The sequence below is a fragment of the Lissotriton vulgaris genome, chromosome 10 (assembly GCF_964263255.1).
Source record: "Lissotriton vulgaris chromosome 10, aLisVul1.2, whole genome shotgun sequence".
NCBI lineage: Eukaryota > Metazoa > Chordata > Amphibia > Caudata > Salamandridae > Lissotriton > Lissotriton vulgaris.
The window spans coordinates 600014859-600036023 of NC_141698.1; the positions used below are offsets into that span (position 1 = coordinate 600014859).

The following is a 21165-nucleotide window of genomic DNA, read 5'->3' on the forward strand; positions in this document are numbered from 1 at the left end:
TTGATGAGAAGAAGAAGGGAAAAGTTTAAAGTCCATATTTTATAGGAAATCTAGAAAACGTGAATGCAAAACTGTTAAAGTACAAAAAAGGAGAAACAATGCCATGATATTTCCAAAAGCAAACACAACTCCTAAAATGGTTGCTCGGAAAAAGACTGAATTCGAATGAATGGCTGCCGCTTCAGGGTGGTGTTAATTATGTTCAACGCAGACCCATTTAGAATACGGGGACTTTGCAAAGAGAGTAAAATACACGAGCAGGGAAAGTGAAATTATGGCTTCATTTTAACAGCACTCCTCGCTGCCTCTCTGGCCCACGAGGCCAGCCATTTGTAAGAGAGGGGGGGTTGTGCCAGCTCCGTAGACAGGCAGAGAGAAAGGACGGACGGCGTAGCGGGAGGGGGCACAGTCAGTCACAATAACGCATAATGATGTGAGGCTAGCTGCATGCTTAATAGCTGCGATGTGCTGCACCGCACAATATCAGAGTGTGGGCAAGGGGTGTCGAGGACGGAGCTCGTCTTTACCCATGGTTAAGACTACACGCTGCAAAAAAAGATGTTTCTGTGCTACAGACATATGCTCAAGTGGGGCTAATGTGTGTAATGACCAACCGTGGATAATATTTTCAGCTGCGACCCCACACATTATGGTGTTTCCCAACTGCTGTGCAACTTCTTCTACTCTTAGAGCTGAGATTTTCATGAAAGTCTTATAGTCTGAATTCAGCACCTGAGCGTAATAGGACGGAATGTATGAAGCTCTGTGGTTATTCTGAATAAGCAGCTACCTATGTTATGCCATCTATTAATGTAATAACTGCACTTTCACAATTGCTTTATTAACCATCCTGCTTTCCCAAATTTGCTTGAAAATGCACGATTTTTCTTCTTTTTGTTCAAAATTTTCTTGGGGGGGATAACCCTCCGAAACCCCCCTTATGGGGTTCCGGATCGCTCGCTGCGCTCGCTCGCTCGCTACGGTGCAGTATGCAAATCACTTTGCGCGGCCCACCACTTTCAAATGTCACCAGCCGCCCCTGCATGGAACACGTTCATTATTAGAACACCATGGAACCATATTAAAATCACTTCGTTCCTAGTCATTAAATTCCTATCTCTTCAACTCCCATGCGATGGGCTTTTTAAATTATATTAATGAGTTGATTTCGATGAACACTATACGATGTGTTAGATTTTATGGACCTGTTGTTTTGATTGGCTTCCAGAATTGGGGGCCATTTCTACTATACTCTACCTGGTTGGGACACTTTCACTGCGTCTTCTCTGTGGCAGCATAGTTCAGATGGATGACGTTCTAGTGTTAGTGATGAATTATTTGCGCAGAACACTGAGGAGCACAGGACGTGGAGATTGAATACTACTTCTGGGTAGCTGCGCACACATAGTCCAACAGGTTGGGTTCATGTACACAATACCAACTGCACCTTCTTTGGGGGATTCAACACTTCTTCCCGTAGCAAGACATTAAAACCCTGGTCCAATCGCTGGTTCTCTCTAGATTTGACTACTGCAATTCTCTTTTTATTGGCCTCCCAAAATCCCACCTTTCCTCTCTTAAATTCATTCTCCATTCAGCGGCTCGTTTTATATTTGGAATCAAAAGAAGTGACCACTTTAACACCCATTTTGTCTTCCCTCTGTTGGCTTCCCATCGAGGCAAGATGAATCTACAAGAAGGCTTGTATCACCCACAAAGCCTTGCACACTTCCTCCGCTCGCTACCTGGCGAATAAACTGAAATCTCTGGAGGCTCTAGACCGTCTTGTAATACCGACAAATTACTGCTTGAGTCACCCACTTTCAAAAGGGAGAGATTACTGGCTCAATCCTTCTCATGCAATGCTGTGAGAATCGGGTACTCGCTTCCGCTGCAGCTCTGCACCACCAACTCTATCCAGACCTTTAAAACTGACCTCAAATCTCTTCTCTTCCAAAGACACTTTCAGAACTAATACACACCCTTTCAAGTTCCTCAAGGAAGTTCTTTCACTATTGTAAATGTTGTATTTTATACCTGTACAAGAGTCATCCCAGTGTGTTTTTGAGTGACTGCCATCTATTGCTGTAGTATACCTCTTCTTGTATCTCATTTACTTCTATTACATGTACATTTTTAACATTTTCCTCATGTAACGTAACTGGTCCTATTGCGAAGCGCTCTGACATCTTTGGGTAAAGTCTGCGCTACATAAAAATGCATAAATAAATAAATAAGATACCGAACAGGGTGCGTTCGGTTGGAGTGATGACATTTCCGTAAACGAAAAGGCAGCGGATGGCACTGTACATGGGTAAGAATCAAGAGTATGTGCAACACGGTAATGCTTTAATTTGGCATGCGCATTATGAGTAGGGGATCCGTGTGGGAAATAGCTAACAAGGAAATGGGAAGCTGACTATACGTTAGGTGCTGGATAATGGAAAGTAAATTTGAGTTGTTGCCTACAGATCGTAATTGTATATCTGTGGATAATACATTTTGTTCTGTATAACAAAATCCCTTTTAAAAGAATTATGATGGTTCTGTGTTCTACCTACACGTTTCGATGATGGTTCTTTGCTCAATGTGAACGCTTTGACTATTTGCCCTTCTGTTGATTAATTGCAGCCCATACAGGACGATAGGAAGTCCTGGAATCAAGATTCCTGTTGCTACGGTAGCTGATTACATTCTTTAAACACTAGTACTAGAGGAAAACATCGTGGACATAATCTAAGAGGTAACTTTTTACATGAATCTCTCGGGCGGCCAGGGTATAGAATCCAACTCACACCAACAGAAATCATGTGTAGTTGGATTATTTATAGAATACAAAGAAACATTTGCTGTTTTGCATTATTGACGTTTGAACTTGTGTTAACTTCGTAGAGCCCTTTTTGGGAGTTAGTCTTAACCAACCAACGAGATGATAATTACCGTTGGCTATACCATGCTGATAGGGGTGGAATCTGTTATGAAGAAAGTTCTCTCTAGATAGAAGGAGTTGATTTTAGTAATATTTTCAAATGGCTTACCTGTAGAAGGTGGCATAGTGCAAACGCTCATAGCAGACTGGTGACATTTTTACATCTGGCTTTTAAATGAACCATTTGTTGTCATCAGGACTTGGTTGTGAATGGTACGCAAGTTTGGTTTTTGGGTGCAATTGTTTTCTTCTGGGGTCCCATTGCAGAACTTTTAATCAGTAAGATTACACGAAGCATTCATACATGTAATCTTGCACATTTCCAGATGACAATACTGTCTACTATATACCAAGAAGAATCTCGAGTCCCAGTGGTACAATTCTCTTGGTAAGAGGCCACCACTTTTATTAATCTCCTTGCTCTTATTCACGGTTGATTTCAACTGGTTGTATAGAATTGATCTCAACTGGTGTACAGAATAGACACAGGGTTTGCTCTTTTGACTTTTCTCTATAGACTATCTTCACATCTCGCTCATTTGCTTTGTTTCTACTCTTTTCTATTCTCTCTCTTTCTTCCTTTTTGTGTGTGTTCCAATCTGATCCATATTGGTACATGTGGACCACTTAAAAGGAAACAAGGTGTGCACCTTGGTCATGAACATGCAACACGTCGCATTCTTGGGATCTATCTTTCTTAATATGCCTTGTGGTGTTCCGTTTTATTGTGATGTGTACTGGTTTGAGGTCTTGACTGTCTTAAAAGTTTGTAAACATTGTTATTTGGATGAGATCTAAGCATCTTTTTATCATCCAACTCCTCTCTAGTACCCAGTTTGGACCCTTTCTGTGCATACAATTGTCTTAGCCTTTCTTTGGGGGGGAGCTGTTGTAACAATATACAGCATTGTGGGTCGTTGGATGTGTGTAAAAATTGTTTGTATGCATTCAACGAACATCTATGTCCTTATTAGTGTTTATATGTATTTTTTTAAATATGAATGTACATTTGTTTTCAATGTTTGCAGCACTTGGGAAGCCTTTGTAGGGTGAAATAAGATGGCTGCGCTCCTTTGAAAAGACACTATAAAGAATAAAGAACTATATCTACAACCAAGATCTATGAGTATCTATTCAGTGTCAAATGTCTCTTGTTGAATATGATTTCTGACAAGTTATCATTTTGCCTCTCTATTTTCTATACTAAAAAGTGTTTAATGTATGGTCAACATGCAGTTTGCCATTGAGGTGGGCAACAATTATTCGTGCGTTTATTGCGGTCACAACATCAGGCAGTTTCGGTTTCAAACTCCCTGGCTGCTTCCCTTTTTGTTTAGAATCTCCAAACTGACCTGCCAGCAGAAAAAGTCCTCTGACCAAAATTAAAGGCACGTGGCCTGCCCTTGGGCTGTTATGGGAGGGGGGATCAGAGAGGGTGGGAATTCGCCCCACTCCTGATTCCAAATGTAGTGTGGCAGAAAAGGTGGAAACTGTAGATTCCTCACCAAGCACACCAGGAACTCGTTGTTTAGAAAAATAAGTATTACAATCAATAAACAGATCCAAAACCTTGAAATTGTCCGGCAGTCTCAGCAATCCGCAGGCAACTGCCATAACCCTAGGATTCCAGAAGCCCCATCAATTCCAAAGAATGCAGGATTACACAACAGAGCAAGCAGAGAATACATGACATTACAAGAATTAAAAGAATGGGAAATAATGAATTACATGTGCATACTACAAGTAGATATGGACTATGAGAGGTAAAACAGTTTGGTTTTCCTGTGCATTTCAAATATGTTTTAAGGGTATGTCTGCATAGATTATGTCTAGTGCATTGCAGGGATGTGATGTGTTTTCCTACATTTAACTTTTGGCTGTATAGGAGTTACGCCTTTGGATATTTGCTACTAGGTCAGTGAGAACACTAGAGATACTAATCATAAGTGCACATATCCACTGTGAATGCATCCCTGATGTAGGGCACTCCTCAGGTTCTTTTATGACAGACTCCTTATCATTTATCACATGTTGTCATTTATTTGATCAGAAATTCATGTAAGATATTTTGTTTCATATCAGTTCACATTTAAGCCATAAACGTAATTGTAAATCAGTCAACAATATTTCATTGATTACTCCAATGCATTTCGGGCTTTTTAGCCCTTTATCAAGGAGATCTACGATATAAACAAATAAGACATAGCCAATTACTATACATAACAATGCAAAATGTTAAACAATACAGATGGTAAAACATAAGTGAGAACGTTTTGTTCGTGAGTACTTGGGGTGAAAACAACGTGGTTATAAAAAAGTGCTCGTGAGGAGTGACCGGCGTGTGAGAAACGGCATGTGCTCAATGAAGATAAGACAAACTTACGTGACTGAATATCACGAAGCTTAAGGATGACTGTAGAAAAAAAAGAATGTTGTCAGAACTCAAAAGAGTTCAATAGATGGACGTGACTCTAACATGGAGGCCCAAAGGGGCTGACTTACCAAGATAAATATGGTAGATTCAGTATCTCCCGATGTTCAAATCGTAATGCGGCTATCAGCCGTGAAGGGGTGATGCGGTAAGGTTACCATGCGTGTGAAGACGGCAATAACGTATAAAACGTAAACAACGGTTCGTTCTGATTGGATGAGTGTAGTGTGACGTGTTAGACCAACATAAAAGTTGGACTAAGCTCGCGGCCATGTTGGGGGCGAAAAAGTGCACCGGTGGATTGTGTGTTTGATAAAGTTATAGATTCAAAACACATAGTCACAATATATTTACGCATGAAAACAAATTAATTCATGAAAACTAATTAATAAAGGTGTCATGAAAATAGGCCACAGTTCAAGACATAATCATCAGGAAGCCCCCGTGAAGTGGTTAAAGAAAACAATTAAATTTAGTCCTTTCATTAAGCCCAAAGGGCTTCATTGCTCGGAGACGATATATCCATGATATCTCACGTTGTAACAAAGTTTTGTTATTGTCTTTCCCTTCTTGTTTTTCAATTATTTCCAAAACTAAGTATTTCAATTGCGCAATGTTATGTTTATGTTCAACAAAATGTACAGCAACGCTGGATTTTTCATTCCTGGTTCGGATGTTTGATTTGTGCTCATTTAATCGGGTTTTTCTTTTTCTTTCAGTTTTGCCGATATAGATTTTCCCACAAGGGCACTGTAACATGTATATGAGATTTGCGGAATCACATGTGGCATTAACGTTGAGTTTGATGTTATGACCCTTCATAGGGTAGGTGATGGTGTTGCCTTTAATTACGTTATTACAGCTATTACAATTCAAAGATGGTCGTGTACCTTTGGATTCTCCACGTTTCGGTTGTTCTTTAGACAATATTTCCTTGATGTTGTTGGTGCGTGTGTACGCAAAGATCGGGGGATGTGTAAACAGTTGTTTGAATTCAGGTTCTGCCATCAATATAGGCCAGTGTCTCATTATTATTTTTCTGTATTGTTGCTGAGGGTTGAAAATTTCGATACTAGTACCATTCTGTTGTCTTTCAGTTCAGTGTTTTTTTTTTTATGTTTGTTCTCTTGAGATAAGAGATACTCGGTTCTCAGCTTGTGTTATGATATCTTGAGGATAACCTCTTACTGTGAATCTTTCTCCCATCTCTTTAATCCATATTTTTCCTAATTCACTGTTGGATGCTATGCGTTTAGCGCGGAGCATCTGAGAATATGGTAATTGTCGTTTTAGAGAACCCTGATGGAAGCTGGAGTAATGGAGAGTGTTATTGCGATCTGTCGCTTTGCGGAAAAGGTCAGTTTCAAAACCTGTGGAGGTTTTTGAGATGAGTACGTCAAGAAATGTGATGTTAAGTTCACTTAATTGCCATGTAAGTTGTATTCGGTCATCTCGGGTGTTTAATTCAGTTAATGCTTGTTGCAAATGCTCTTCTGTGCCCTTCCATATGAAAAATAAATCGTCGATGTATCTTGCATATAGTTTAAGGTTGTTGGACCAGGTAGTGTTGCCATAAATGTTTGTTTCCTCAAATTCTTTCATGTACATATTCGCGTACGAAGGCGCTGCACTATTTCCCATGGACATTCCCGATAATTGCATATACCATACCTCTTCGTATTTGAAATAGCTATGATATAATGTGAACATCATTAGTTCCATTAGAAATTCCTGCATGGGTTTGTCAATTTCGCTGTTCATGATGGCTTTTCAATTGCATCGATTCCTCCTCCATGGGGGATGGACGTGTATAGGGCTTTTACGTCAGCAGTGCCCAGAATTAGCTTTTCTCCTTCAATTATGGTGACTTCAGACAATTTGATTAAAAATTCAGTAGTGTCTTTTATATAGCTTCTCATATGTTTCACAAGTGGCTGGAGGTACCTGTCAAGGAATTTCCCTACAGGTTCTTGTAGGGAAACCCTGGTGGATACTATGGGTCGAAATGGGGGGTCTTTGATGGATTTGTGGATACGACATGAGTGAACTGCTAGTGATATACACTGGTGTAAGTGTGGCATGTAATTGTACACGAGCATGGGGTTTGGATGCTCACATCCACCACTTGATTTCAAAAGATAATAAATGTATACGAGACCTGGGGGTGAGGGAAGTAGAGGAGAGGACGGAAAAGATTTTTGGGCGGGGGAGGGAATTGTAAATTTCCCCAGGCAAAAAAAAAATGGGGAATTAGGCTTAGATTCTGCTGTAGCCAAAGTCTCATACAATTTTTCAGCCGGAATTATCATCCAGAAGAATCAGGCATGAGTATTCCCACACCAGCTGTGGAAAGTCCACCCACTCTGAATCAGGCTGAGCAGATTTTATGAAGTAATTTCACTACACATGACTCAGAATCGGGCTCAAGTTGAAACAGACAGACAGAAGAAGGAATTTCTTTTTATAGAGAGTGGCCAACAATTGTTTTGGCACTTACAACATATAGAATCATTATTTACTTTGTAATTTCATCAAATTACCGTGGGTGTGAACGCGTTGAAGGCACAGAATGGATAAAGATAATGGGTCTATCAACAAAAGACATTCCCAAAGGCATTCCTAAAGTTCTCTGGTATCTTGTATGGTGTGTACAGGATCCAAAGGAGCCAAAAGCATTAGAATTCTATTGTAAGGACAGTACACCACTGAAGATGCGAGCGCACCAATATAAGATCTGTATAAAGCATCCCGCCTGAATGTAGTCTCCGTTTAAGGAAACCTTTTACTGGCCAGTAAATGCAAGGTGAGTGGTCTAATTGATGGTTACCTGGTCTATCCTTCCTTAATCAGGTCTAATACTTCTGTGTGTGAAAGTAAACATATGGAAAAACAGGGAGTGTGGAGTCAATCAGCAGAGAGGGCATATGCTTCAAAGAAAGGAAACGTATGTGAAGTAGAGATGAATATGACCACACTTGGGGATCTTTTCCCTTTTTTTTCTTTCCAAACACCAGCCTTATGTAAAGGATACAGAAGTCAAACAGATGAATGGGTTTCGAAGTTCCCTGTTAGTTGCATCTTTACTATTCCTAACACCAAGTTAGGAGCAATTTATATGCTGAGACTGAGGGGTGAGCGTAAGGAATGGGTGGGTACCTCACAAGCAGGACTCTTACCACTGACCAAAAATATGTTCCAAGGTAGAACTTAGTCTAGCACACAACCTGGGAAATTCTAGATAGTTTGCGAGTCACAGTAAGCCCACCATGAGAATGTCCGGCTTCCAGGAAATCAATGTGCAGGACATAGCCACCTCAACTACAAGATGTCAAACCAAAAAAAAGGAAGGTAGCTTAACTAAATACTGAGCACAATCCGGTATGGACTTTGCATTAGGGAAATAGACTTCCAGTTGAGTGGTCATTTATTTATTATTTCAAGGTGAAGCACGTAAGGTGTTTGTCAAACGTGAATGGCTTGATTGGTTCCCTATCTCCCGTACCCTCATAACGTAAAAACTGTGAGGTGGAGAAGATAGGCAATGTTAAGGAAGAAACACTATGTCAGGGATTATTGTCACTGTACGCCATCGCGCTACTGACGAGGACAGCAGATCGTTGCTGTTTCCAGCCTTCATCCTAGAAGTCTAGCCGGTCCTAATAGGTGACCAAAAGGCCCCTACCCCTGGGCACTTAAAAGTCTTAGAAAAAGCACAGGTCGTACAACCCCTCGCATCCATCGTATTTCTTAAAACGGCACATGCTGCCAAATAAGTGGATAGTTTATTATCAGCGCGTCAACAGTGGTCGTCTCGCCCCACACCTTCTTGATTGCAGCAATTGCCATTAAGCTACCGCTGGCTCACATTGTTTATACCGGGCAAATGTTATGATTTAGTCCTGATAATGATCCCGATAAATAATGAGCATGGGATCGAAACGTCGACACTTGTAAATAGCGCCACAAATTTCCATTGTGTCTAACTATTGTGGTACCTATTTTTGGTTAAACTCGCTGCAGAGTACATTATATGCGAGTCACCAAAGCTCAGAGTCTTTGCCTGTATTTATGCTACCTTGTTTTGTTTAAACTTTTTGTATTGTTATTCCATTTTCCCACACTCCCTTCCCAAAGTAGGGTAGAGGCTTGTGCCCCAACACATAATGTGTGTTTCAAAAATTTGCTGCCTCTGTTCCTAACAATTGATGAATAAAATTCCATGTCCGGCTGGACATTGGATTCATATAGTAACCCATTGTGGTCTATATTGTATTTTGATTTCTGAATTTTCTTGTTTGCTAAGGACAATTGTTCCTCTTAAAGGGATTATTGTGGCAACACAAGTTAGATCTTACTAAAAAGGATTCCCTTCATGGTCTCAGTTAGTCTATGCTTAGGAAACTGTTTTGGAGGATAATTACTTTTATCAGCTGCATCTATGAGTACATACCTAGGAGCGAAATGCACAGGCAAAACATTTTCCATGACCTGTTAGCAATGCTCAGTGGTTAACCTATAATACTTTGGGTCATTTGAAGACATAGGCCACAGGAGTGGATGCCTTCGGTGCCTTATGCTGGGGGGGGGGGGCATGGTAGGACAGTAGCTCCACAGGAAGCACTAACATGTAGCTGTGCTGTGTTGAGCAGCAGTCTTGGACATCCTCACATGTAAAATGCAGGAAGAGGGTGCAAAGAATGTACATGGTCTAGGGAGCAATATTACAAGGACACTGTCCTCATTATGCCTTACGTCCTAATGAACCAATAACAAATATGTTTAATCTGTAACTTGCAATGCCAACATTTCAACATCTTCTCCGAAGTGGATGGACAAGAGGTTTAATAATTTCAAGCTGTCAGAGAAGGATTGGGGGAGGATTAACTTAATTCTAGGCCACACTGAAGGTTTGCAAGGGCTACACGAGAGAGCTCAGATGCCTTGAAGAAGCCTGAGCCTTTTAAATTGGGTAATGTGGCAGTTTGTTGCGCTTAAATGGAAGATACAGGGTCAAGAATTTACAGAAACACTTAAATAATAGCCTTAATTATGATCTCAGTTCTGAGTATGAGCCATATTATTGCTATGCTAGCAAGTAATTTTCACATTTCAGTGAGAAATGATGACCCAGTAAAGCGAAGACAACAGAGTAAACACAGCCATTAAGATCAGAAGGGGCAAGATAATATAATCGATCATGTAACACACAACTGTACAATTTATATTGATAGTTGCTTATAATCTTTATGTGTTAATCATCATGGAGCATTTGACAGAAATCAGTTACATGTAGAAAAGAGAACACGTCTACCTGATATTTATGGAGGGCTGCACCCACATTTTTATAAACCCCTGAGGCAGTTGGCCATGATTCCTGTGCATGTGGTGCAGTTTGTGAGCGCACAATCCATGGATCACCTGGAGGGTCCATGGACCTTGAATGCTCCATCATAAAGACCCTCCATCCCATTGGAGGCATGCTAAATAGTTTACAATTAATAAACCCTTAACATTTTGTCTTCAAAGTAATCAGTTCAAAGAATTGTTAGCAACAGTTTGCCAGTAAACAATGCTGACTTAGTGCAACATTTAACTTTTTCCCTGAACACTAGAAATATAAGAAATCACATTATACGTGTGTCCCATCATTGAAACAGACAGGGGGTATGGGCACAATCGTTTTCTGTAGGTCCATTTAATTGATTGCCTGCCACTTATGATTTTGATACTTAATGAAATTGTGTACCCAAATAATTACTTTAATTGGTTATAGTACAGGAATTGTATCTGTATCCTACTCCATTACAGTATTGGTCTTTATTGCCACTATTGTTTTTAAATTATCCCTAAATCAACTATGGAACTCTGCACTGAACTGCTGCTGCTAAATTGAATTAAGTATTTCTTTTTTTCAAGCTTGACTAATTAGATTTTTTTTCACTTTTCCTTTTTGTATGCTTGAATTTTGTATATAATTAATTCTATTTATTTGTTATGGTAAACTAATTATAACTGTATTTTACAGTCCTATTAAATTGTGATACATGTTCTCGTCTTCTTAATGATGTTTTTATTAGTATCTCATATTATCTGCAGAATATTGCACTTAACTATTGCTGCTAGGTCAAAGGATGATTTGTTATAAATATATAAGCTTTATCTTCTATTTTCGGTTGATATCATGGTTGTGACGTTATCTGTACAAAATTGTACTTTCATGAAATGCTGCTACATGTTTTATCCCTTTAAAAGTGAGTGACTTATTTTTCGTCTCTCATACAAATAATATTTTATGGTAAAGGTCTTTATCTGCACAATGTACAATGTTTATCTAGTCCTGTGATCCTCTTCAAACTTTTTAAGTGGATCTTTTTTTAGCTTCATATCTTAATAAAGAATTTAATTGAGTTACCTAAAATCACCACTTTGTGGGATCTTCCAGCTACTGTGGGACACTACAAATGTGGCCGCTTTCAGTGCTTGTGATTTGACTTTAAATTCCAAAAGGTTTCCACTCAACATTATTAAACACACTTAAGAGGATGACAAATTGTAATAGTAGGTATGTAATATATGCTATACTGTGCACTTCGGAATTAATCTACATAGGTCAGATAACTCAACGAGTCAAGTGCCAAATTTGCAATAGAATCAAGTGTTGTGTAATGCACCACTGGGCAACCATTTCTGAAAATTAGGCCACACAAGGAACGGCCTACGCTGTCTATTTATTTAGTCCATTAAAGTATCAGTTTCAGATGTGGGGGCATCCTAGCCCAGCTGAAAAGTGGCCTTATTACTTCAGAAGAGTGGAACTTGCTCCCAATCTTTGAATAATACATTTAATCTTCTCTAATGAATAGACTTTAACATGTGGTTCTTTGTTCTTCCCATTTGCATATGAGAACACTATAATTATGTTTTTGTATTAAAACGCATGCGTTATTCTTGTCTACACTCAATTAAACTATCCTGTGTGAGGTTCATACTTTTTATTCATGGTGTAATGGTAAGTTGACATATTTATTCTCCAAATACATTTTGATGAATTTGATAATTCTTTATCATTGTTATCGTTATAAAATTTGAATAATTCATGGTGAGTCGGCACAGACAGGCAACACCCTCTCCCTTTTTTCTTTCAACCACCCACTTCCCACATCTACACTCCTTTCACCTCTGATCACTAAATGTGGCAGAAAGTGGGATGAATGCCGCCATCTTGGATGTATATGCAACATCCTCATAGTGCCATCTAGCGGTCAAGGCCTGGAGCATTCAGTGCGGATTGTTACAACTGCGTTCCCTGCTGAAAGGTTCTAACTCATTCGTTGTCAGAGGTTAAGCGTTTCACAATTCTTCATTCTCTGGCGGTTTGATAGCTGGTCCCTACAGACCTCCTCGACTTACTCATATTGTTTAAACCTTGAAGATCCTTATCACAGCACGGACTCCAGCAGCCCTGCCCACAAATCACTAGGGGCAAGTTTGCTATCCAGGTGGCCTACTCTGACATTTTTGCCATTTTATCTCAACAATGAGGACAACCCCAATTGCTGCCATCTTTTCACTTCAAGATTTATTAATTGTGGGACACGCTCTAATAGTGATATTTTTCCATGTCCCCTTATTCACTGTACATATTATGAGTTGCAACTTACGTTAATCCTGATTTTTGAGGTATTATATTTGACAGAGTTCATTCAATTATATCAATCTTGCATTCTTTCCAGTCACTAGATATCTCTCCAACATCTCTTGTCCTGTGGATGACCTGTGGATTTGTTCTTTAGAACTGAACATCGACACAAAGTGGACTTATTTGCGGGATATTACAATTGATTGTTTTTCCTCTTGATCTAATTATCAATAGAATACTTGTGCATATGTTTGTTTACCACTTTTATATAGTATACAGCGCTAAGACTGTCTATTTTTTGTACTCTTTGCACAATAGCTTTTTTGAGCACTGCAAGTGAACACTTGGATATACTTGAATACGTGAGTAGTATAAATGCAAATACATCAATCTGGCTACAAATTTTTTTCTTTACCTGCTACATCACCATGAAGTATTATCTTGTATTTTTTTCATAAATCAAAATCATAGTATATGTTTGCACAATTGAGTTATTCAAAATGTATTCTATTTTTTCAAACATAACTTTAATAATTGCATGGATGAACCACTATAAGTAAGACAGGCCCAGAAGTGCTATCAGCACTACAAACTAATTTAATATAATGTTTAATATTATTGTATGTGCTTTAAGAAGTGCTTTCACTCAGCATAGTAATGTGGCCCCTGCTGAATTATGCAAGCAAAATTATAGTCCCCCTCACCTTACAAATGCCAAAAACTGAACTGAGTATGGGACTTAAGAAGTGGGGTCCCAACGTTACAACACTTTTGCTAATCCACCCTACAAACCTGAGCATAAAATGCAATGGTATCAAATTGTGAAGAAGCTACAATCCTACACTGCAGTAGTTCAGATTTTATTAAACAGAGACATTACCTGTTTGCAATAAAACTGGAATAGTACAGTTTCTGGTTGTTATCCAGTCTGCTGTGGTTCCCTTCAATAAACCGACCTTGCTCCTTGAATGCTCTGATGACACCAACACCTTGCAGGGTTTCATTAAAATGAGTGTACAGTGGCGATTTGCTGACAGACTCCAGCCGTTTGAGCTGCCGTGATGTGGCTACAAAGAACCGCTTAGGAGGAAAACAGCAGATTAGCAGATCAGTTTAATGATAAGCGGCACAAATATCCAATACCTGATAAAAACAAATGTGTGTATATTCAGAAAAGTCTATCAAATTTGGTCTAAGGGAGGTTTCAAACAAGTCGGCATTTGTTGGAACACCAAGCATTGGACTCTTCTGTAAGTAATACAAAGAGCTATCTTGACTATCACACAAATTAGTATCAAATAAGGGGCAACATTAGTGGCTGCATACTAAAAGGGTCTGTAACCTGTGGTAACTGTCCTTGAAACCACTGCCTGTGTTCTTGATTTGATAAAGGTATCTTCAAATATACAATGGAGCAAACTGTCCAGGGATGCCTGAGGGTCCATACGCGGCCCCCTAGCAAGGAATCTTATATAAGCGTCTATAGCAGGATGAAATCTGGTGTATAATGTTTCCTATGTACTGGCTGTGGGCTCCAATACAAATGCTACAGTACTTTTGTTTTGTCTTCCTAAACAAGATCCTATGTTGGAGTTACACTGAAGTGGGTTAGAAAACATTCAGATCCTTGATAGGTTTGCCTTGGCCCTCTGACCCAAGTTACTAGCCTAGAATAAATCAGCAATGGGATTTTCCATCGGCACCATATTGCTGAGGTCATAAGGACAGATTTGTATAGAGATAACCAGATCCTACCAGAGACTTCTTGCAAGGGTATTTCTACTTTATCTGATCGTCCGCTTTTCTGTGAGGAGTCACAAAATGTCAAGTCTGTTATATTTAAAGCTAACCTAGTTACTAAAAAGGTTTAATTAATATAGTCAGTATTAGGTAGATGTTAGCACAGCCAATAAATATAAAAAATGTTAAAAAGAACGCTTATGACATCTCAATCTAAGAATTTGTTTCCAAACCTTTAAAAGAACCTAGAGAAACATCAATTCATTCAGCATCTCCGTAATTCTCCTTTTGTTCAGACAGCACCCATCAGGTGAATTATTATCCCTAGTTGTGATATTGGGGAAAGACAAACTGATGCCAGGCATGGATACCCTCGCGGGTGATCAGTCGCTCTTTACAAATCTGATTGAATTTAAAAGCTTCAGCTGAATCTCTAAAGTTCGTCATTGAGCAATTACAATTATTAGTATGTTTATAGTGTCGCTAATGCAGAACTTCTTTATATTTTAATATTGCTACCATCTTGAGAGCGGTCCATAGGTAGGAAAGCTTAATCTATCATGATGTAAATTACAGCACTGGTGTACATGACCAAATATAATAGTAGACTTTCTACCATTAATATAAACTCAGCAGTGTTGTAAGGAAAAAAAGAGTGACTCCACTTTAAGCAAACATATATATACAGTATGCAACATTAATTAAACAATCATCTTAACTTTTTTACAACTATCAAGTTACTATGCACATCACACCTCAGAGATCCGTGATCAGATGTCATAAATCAACAAACACAAATGTGGTGATGTAGAAAGAAGCAAAATAAACCTAGTATTGTTGCAGAAATTGTGGGGGCATCTATGTCACAAAATAGATAGCAACTAGTATCTTCTTATGGTATGTGCAGGTTTTATGGCAAATTTTGGAGGAAGTCTGTCACAGAACTGAAACCCACTGCTGCACATGTTTATTCACCACATACTGCAAAATAGACACAGTAGCAAGTTCTCAGATTTCTTGTAGCATTCCTGAGACACCATAAATGCCTTTATTTTTTTAAGAAAAGTTCTAACATAGGTAATTACAGGTAATTATATTTCCTCTACTGACACTTACCTCCATACATTTGGAGATTCTACCATGGTTATCACTGCAGTCAGTTTTAAACCCAAATGAGTTGTTATGATGCTAGATTCGATTCTGGTTACCTACTGTTTTACTTGTGATATTTTGAAGGTACATTTCGCCTGGAAGAATCTGGAGTTAGCAACTTTATTGTACTTGACTGAGAAGGATTGTGGTCACTTCAGCTGGTAAAAATTGTTATATCTTTGTCATTTGTGGATGTTATAGTAGAATACATATGTTTATTTAGTGGCAGCAACGGGAGCAGGGTTGTGGAACAACTTCTTTTAACTCATCTGCTAAACTAACGTCTGAACAGAAAAAAAATTCTGGTAGCTTTTTTCTGAACTGGGTCTTTCCAGCAATAGCAAATTTTAGAATCAACTATTCCCAGCAAAGTTCGCAGGGCTGATTATTTGTCAGCACACAAAAATTTAAAAAGCAGTGACATGCTTTGCTTTTAACTTCAAAAATTTGACTCCACAACTCTTCCAACACATTTGTGACTTTGGGCCATATGTATCATCATCACCATTTGCGATTTCTAAATAGCGATTTTTAAGGAATCGCTATTTAGAAATCGCAAAATGGTATGTATGTAGAAAATCGCTATTTTGTAGCGATTTCCAATTATTCCTTATTTGCGAATTCGCAATTCGCGAATTCACAAATAAGGAATAATTTCCCATTCATTTCTATGGGCCAGGAGGCCCATAGAAATGACTGTGAAATAATTCTCAATTTGCGAATTCGCAATTTGCTAATCGCAATTTGAGAATTATTTCAAGGGTGCAGGGATGTCTCAAGGACACCCTGCTGCACCCCTGAAAATTACATGTGTGTGCATATGGCGCACATACATGCCCAATGGGCATGTATGTGCGTCATATGCCACCCTCACAAATGCACAATTGTGCATATTTACAAGAAATCGCAAATTACCACCAACTACAAGTTGGTGGTAATTTGCGATTTCTAAACCTGAATTTACAATTTTGAAAAGCTTCATACATAGCATTTAAGGAATCGCAAAATTGCGATTCCTTAAATGCTTAAGCAAAATAAGGAATCACAATTTTTTGCGATTCCTTATTTTGCTAATTTTTCATAAATTTCAAAATCGGAAAAAAAGCCGTTTGCAATTTCGGCCTTAACGAATCGCAAAAGGCTTGATACATATGGCCCTATGTCTAATAGTTGCTCGGCAAGCACTTCTAAATATAACCCTCAATGACACTACATGAAGATATTGCTCAAAGAAACTCCGGAAACTATCTCTGAATAGTGGCTTACCCACTGCGGTTACTTGTAGCGGAGTGAGGACCCAGTCGCAGTTGGTCCCTTAGAATATACTTACTGCCGAGGCACTTTAAGCAGATTTAGGACAAACACAGGGCACCCAAACTTCTGGCTCCAACTCTTACCAAACCCAGATCACAGGAGTCTTCAGTGTCAGGCGATTCTGATTGGAGGAAATAAGGAGACTGGAGCTATTCCTCCAGCTCCAGAAGAGGACCCAGATAACAGGGACAGGATCGCGGAGGAAACAAATCTGCTCATCCCCTCGTAAGAAATCCAACCACTAACTCAATGGAAAAGGAACATAAGACAATCAAAAAAGGAGACCATAAATCTACTCCATGATAGCAGCTGAAACCTTGTATATGTACTACACCGCACATTTCTCCCTTAACTCTCACTCCTTCAAATCTTGCGAGAGCTGGTCTTATCAGGGGAATAGCATAGGAAAGTGGGTTTCTACACATAGTGCCCCTCCTCAAACACTCACCTATTGGGGAAAACAATGTTCTGAGATAAGCTGGAAGAAGATAAAAACTGAAAAGTTATCTTGGGATTTTTGGAAAAAGAAAACAAAATTACAAAACAAGGATAGCACTTATTCTTCACAAAGTTATGTCAAGAGTAAACCTTCTTATAAACAAAATCCTGACCCAAAGACAAGATTCTCTGTTCACAATGTAAAAAGAAACCCAGCACAGTGTCTACCCATTTCACTACACAATCTCTCCCATCACATAAGCTCTCATAGTACAACTTTCTTTTATCTCCGCCACAAACTACTGTTCCACAAGACTTCTAGATCACCCCACAACTCCGTCCCAGGGTTACAGGATGAAGCACAGTAGTCACCTTCTTCTACATGACTTCTTATAAAAACCAGACAACAGTTCACATAAAACTACTTTTCCTTTTAATCTAGAAACTCCAAGTCTAAGGCGATGAAAACGTTTCCAGAAAATCGACCAGTACCACTGCAGGCAAAATGATTCACTAAATCCAGACCTCTTTGTCACCCATAATACTTCCCTTTGGACCTAATCGTCTGGAGGGAACTCTTGGAATCCAAGAAAATACCTCATATAATCAGGCTATCAATCTACTGTTGTGCACGATTCAAAGGGCAGGCCAACATCTACATCGATAATAATGGGAACGTCATGATTCAATCAACAAACAATGCCCATGACCAATTTGACCAACAGTCCAAAGTCCACGAAAATCACATATCACTATATCCACCTCACTCTCAAACCGATACACACCTCCTCTGCCCAACTTTGAACACAGAGGTATTACTATCACCCAAAAGCTCGAATACACTGATCTTAGAACAAGAGCTAATCCTCTACTAACCCTGCCTCACACATAATTATCCCCAACTCTCTCCACACATAATCGGTCCTCCTCCATCAACTACATAAATCCTTAATTTCTAGTTATAAAAACCAAGCCAAACACTGTGAACCTCAAACCTCTCATTAATTTCAATTTCTCCCAAAACACACCTGCCTCTAGCTTGTCTGCAAAAAAACGCGATCTACTTACATTTGAGCTGAAAACCTTCTCGAGTTCACACCCACAATCAAAAATCATTCTGTCCTCAATGGAATGCAATATCGATTCCCTCCTATACCTCCGCCACTCCCACCAACCTACAAACTCCCACTTCTGGCTCACCATCCCCCCACAAGGATAGCTTACAACAAGACGGACAACAGCCAGACCTAAGTGCAGACTTTAGACACCCGGCATAACACTCCTCACATATAAGTTCGCTGAGAAGCATACCTAAATGACCACTCCTATTATTTGGAGCCCTAAACTCTCAGCCTAAGGCAAATAACTATTGTCTTGTATTGTGCTCCCACCTGATTCAGCTTTGCAGGCTTGCAGGCCACAAGGGATAAAACAAGTGCTGGCTGCTGCGTTACCTTAAAATGTTAATTTACTATTAAATTAAATTGTATACTTTTACAAAAAAGACCTGTACATTTGTGTACTAAATGTAACAAAGAAATCTGACACTCAAACACTGTGAAAAACAATTAAGTGTAATCATCCTTAGGGTGATCGCATTCAAACCAATGTCAAAATTCTTGTGAAGCAGTGGGTACAGCTCCTTTGAATGCACCATAAGCACAAGTTACTTACCTCCGGTAACTATATATCTGTAAGAAACAGTAGTTAGTGTTAGATTCCTTACCTTAGAATATCCCCAGGCATCAGACTGGATCCAGAAAGTTTTGCGTAGCAGTACCCTTGCTCGTCGTCCACGGCTCCGCGTCCGTTGTCGGCATCATTGGCGCCGTGATGACGTCGTCGGAGTACTTGGACTCCGCCCTCGTGTGCTGACATCAGTTCTAATACACAGCTTTTCTGCGCCAGAAACGCAGAGCCATGATAAAAACCGACACGGGTGCCATAAAACTAGGGCCCTCAAAGGGAAGAACCTTAACCCTAGATATCGGTTCGCAGAACGGGGAGGATGGGTGGGGCGGTAAGGAATCTAACACTAACTACTGTTTCTTACAGATATATCGTTACGGAAGGTAAGTAACTTGTGCATCTGAAAGAAACAGGTTAGCGTTAGATTCCTTACCTTAGAATAGATACCCCAGCAATGCCAACCCCGGTGGTGGGTCTGCGAACCAAGGTCACACCAGAAAGTCCTGGAGCACGGAACGGACAAAGAAGCCATTTCTCCGGACTTGGATGTCCAGGCAGCAGTGTCTAGCGAATGTGTGCAGCGAGCCCACGCAGCTGCCTGACAGATGTCCTGCAAGGGGACTCCCCGACCCAGGGAAGTAGTAGCCGCCGTGGCCCGAGTGGAGTGGGCACGCAGCCCCACCGGAGGCTCCTTCTTAGCCAGAGAGTAACAGGCCTTAATGCACAAAACGACCCATCGAGAAATGGTGCGTTTGTGCACTGCCCATCCCTTCTTAGCGCCCACGTAACCAACAAGGAGCTGGTCGTCCACCCGGAACTGGCGTGTGCGGTCCAAATAAAATGAGAGCGCATGTTTTGGGTCCAGACAGTGGAGCCTCTTTCCTCTTTTGAGGGATGCAGAGGCGAAAAGAAGGTGGGCAAGGTGATGGACTGCCCGATGTGGAAGGCTGTAACAACCTTGGGCAGGAAAGAGGGACGTGTTTTTAAGACAACTTTGTCCGGATGGACAGAAAGGAAAGGAGGCTTAGAAGAAAGAGCCTGGAGCTCATTCACTCTCCTGGCAGAGGTGATGGCAACCAGGAATGCAGTCTTAAGAGTAAGAAGACGGAGAGGACAATTGTGAAGTGGCTCAAAGGGAGCGCACATCAAATAAGTTAGAACAAGGTTCAAGTCCCACTGAGGCATCACGAAAGGAACAGGAGGAAACATGTGAGTGATGCCCTTCAAGAATCTATATACAACAGGGGACTTGAAAAGAGAAGGCTGATCAGGAAGCCTTAAGAAGGCTGAAATGGCAGAGAGGTAGCCTTTGATAGTGCCCAGAGCAGAGCCCTGCTGGGCAAGTGAAAGAAGAAACAGGAGAACCTCTGAAAGAGGGGAAGAAAGGGGATCCACAGCCTTTGCTGTGCACCATGCCACAAATCTGTTCCACCTGCAGGCGTATACTGCTTTTGTGGAGGGAAGTATGGCTGCGAAAATGACATCATAGACTTCAGGAGGCAAGTCAAATGGCCTCAACTGCCGCCACTCAATCTCCACGCATGGAGGTGAAGACTGGACAGGTTTGGGTGGAGGACCGTCCCCTGCTGCTGCGACAGGAGGTCCTCCTGAAGAGGCAGATGAATCGAGGGATCGACTGACATGCTGAGTAGCTCCGGATACCAGTATCTTCGTGCCCAGCCTGGGGCCACAAGGATGACCTGGGCCCGGTCGCACCTGATCTTCTTCAGCACTCTGGGCAGAAGTGGGACAGGCGGAAAGGCATACAACAGACCGCAACTCCACTTGCGCCAAAAAGCGTCGCCGAGCGAGTGCCACCTTGGAAATTCCAAT

The 21165-nt window shown here is 40.3% G+C and overlaps 1 protein-coding gene across 1 annotated transcript in view; it reads right to left on the minus strand.

The window, feature by feature from the left end:
• LOC147688567 (multidrug resistance-associated protein 1-like) overlaps positions 1–21165 on the minus strand; it is a 900980-nt gene that overhangs the window by 221502 nt on the left and 658313 nt on the right. Inside the window, exon 24 of the mRNA XM_086941435.1 lies at positions 13880–14079. Coding sequence (XP_086797561.1) covers positions 13880–14079 — 200 coding nt within the window. The remainder of the gene's footprint in view (positions 1–13879; positions 14080–21165) is intronic.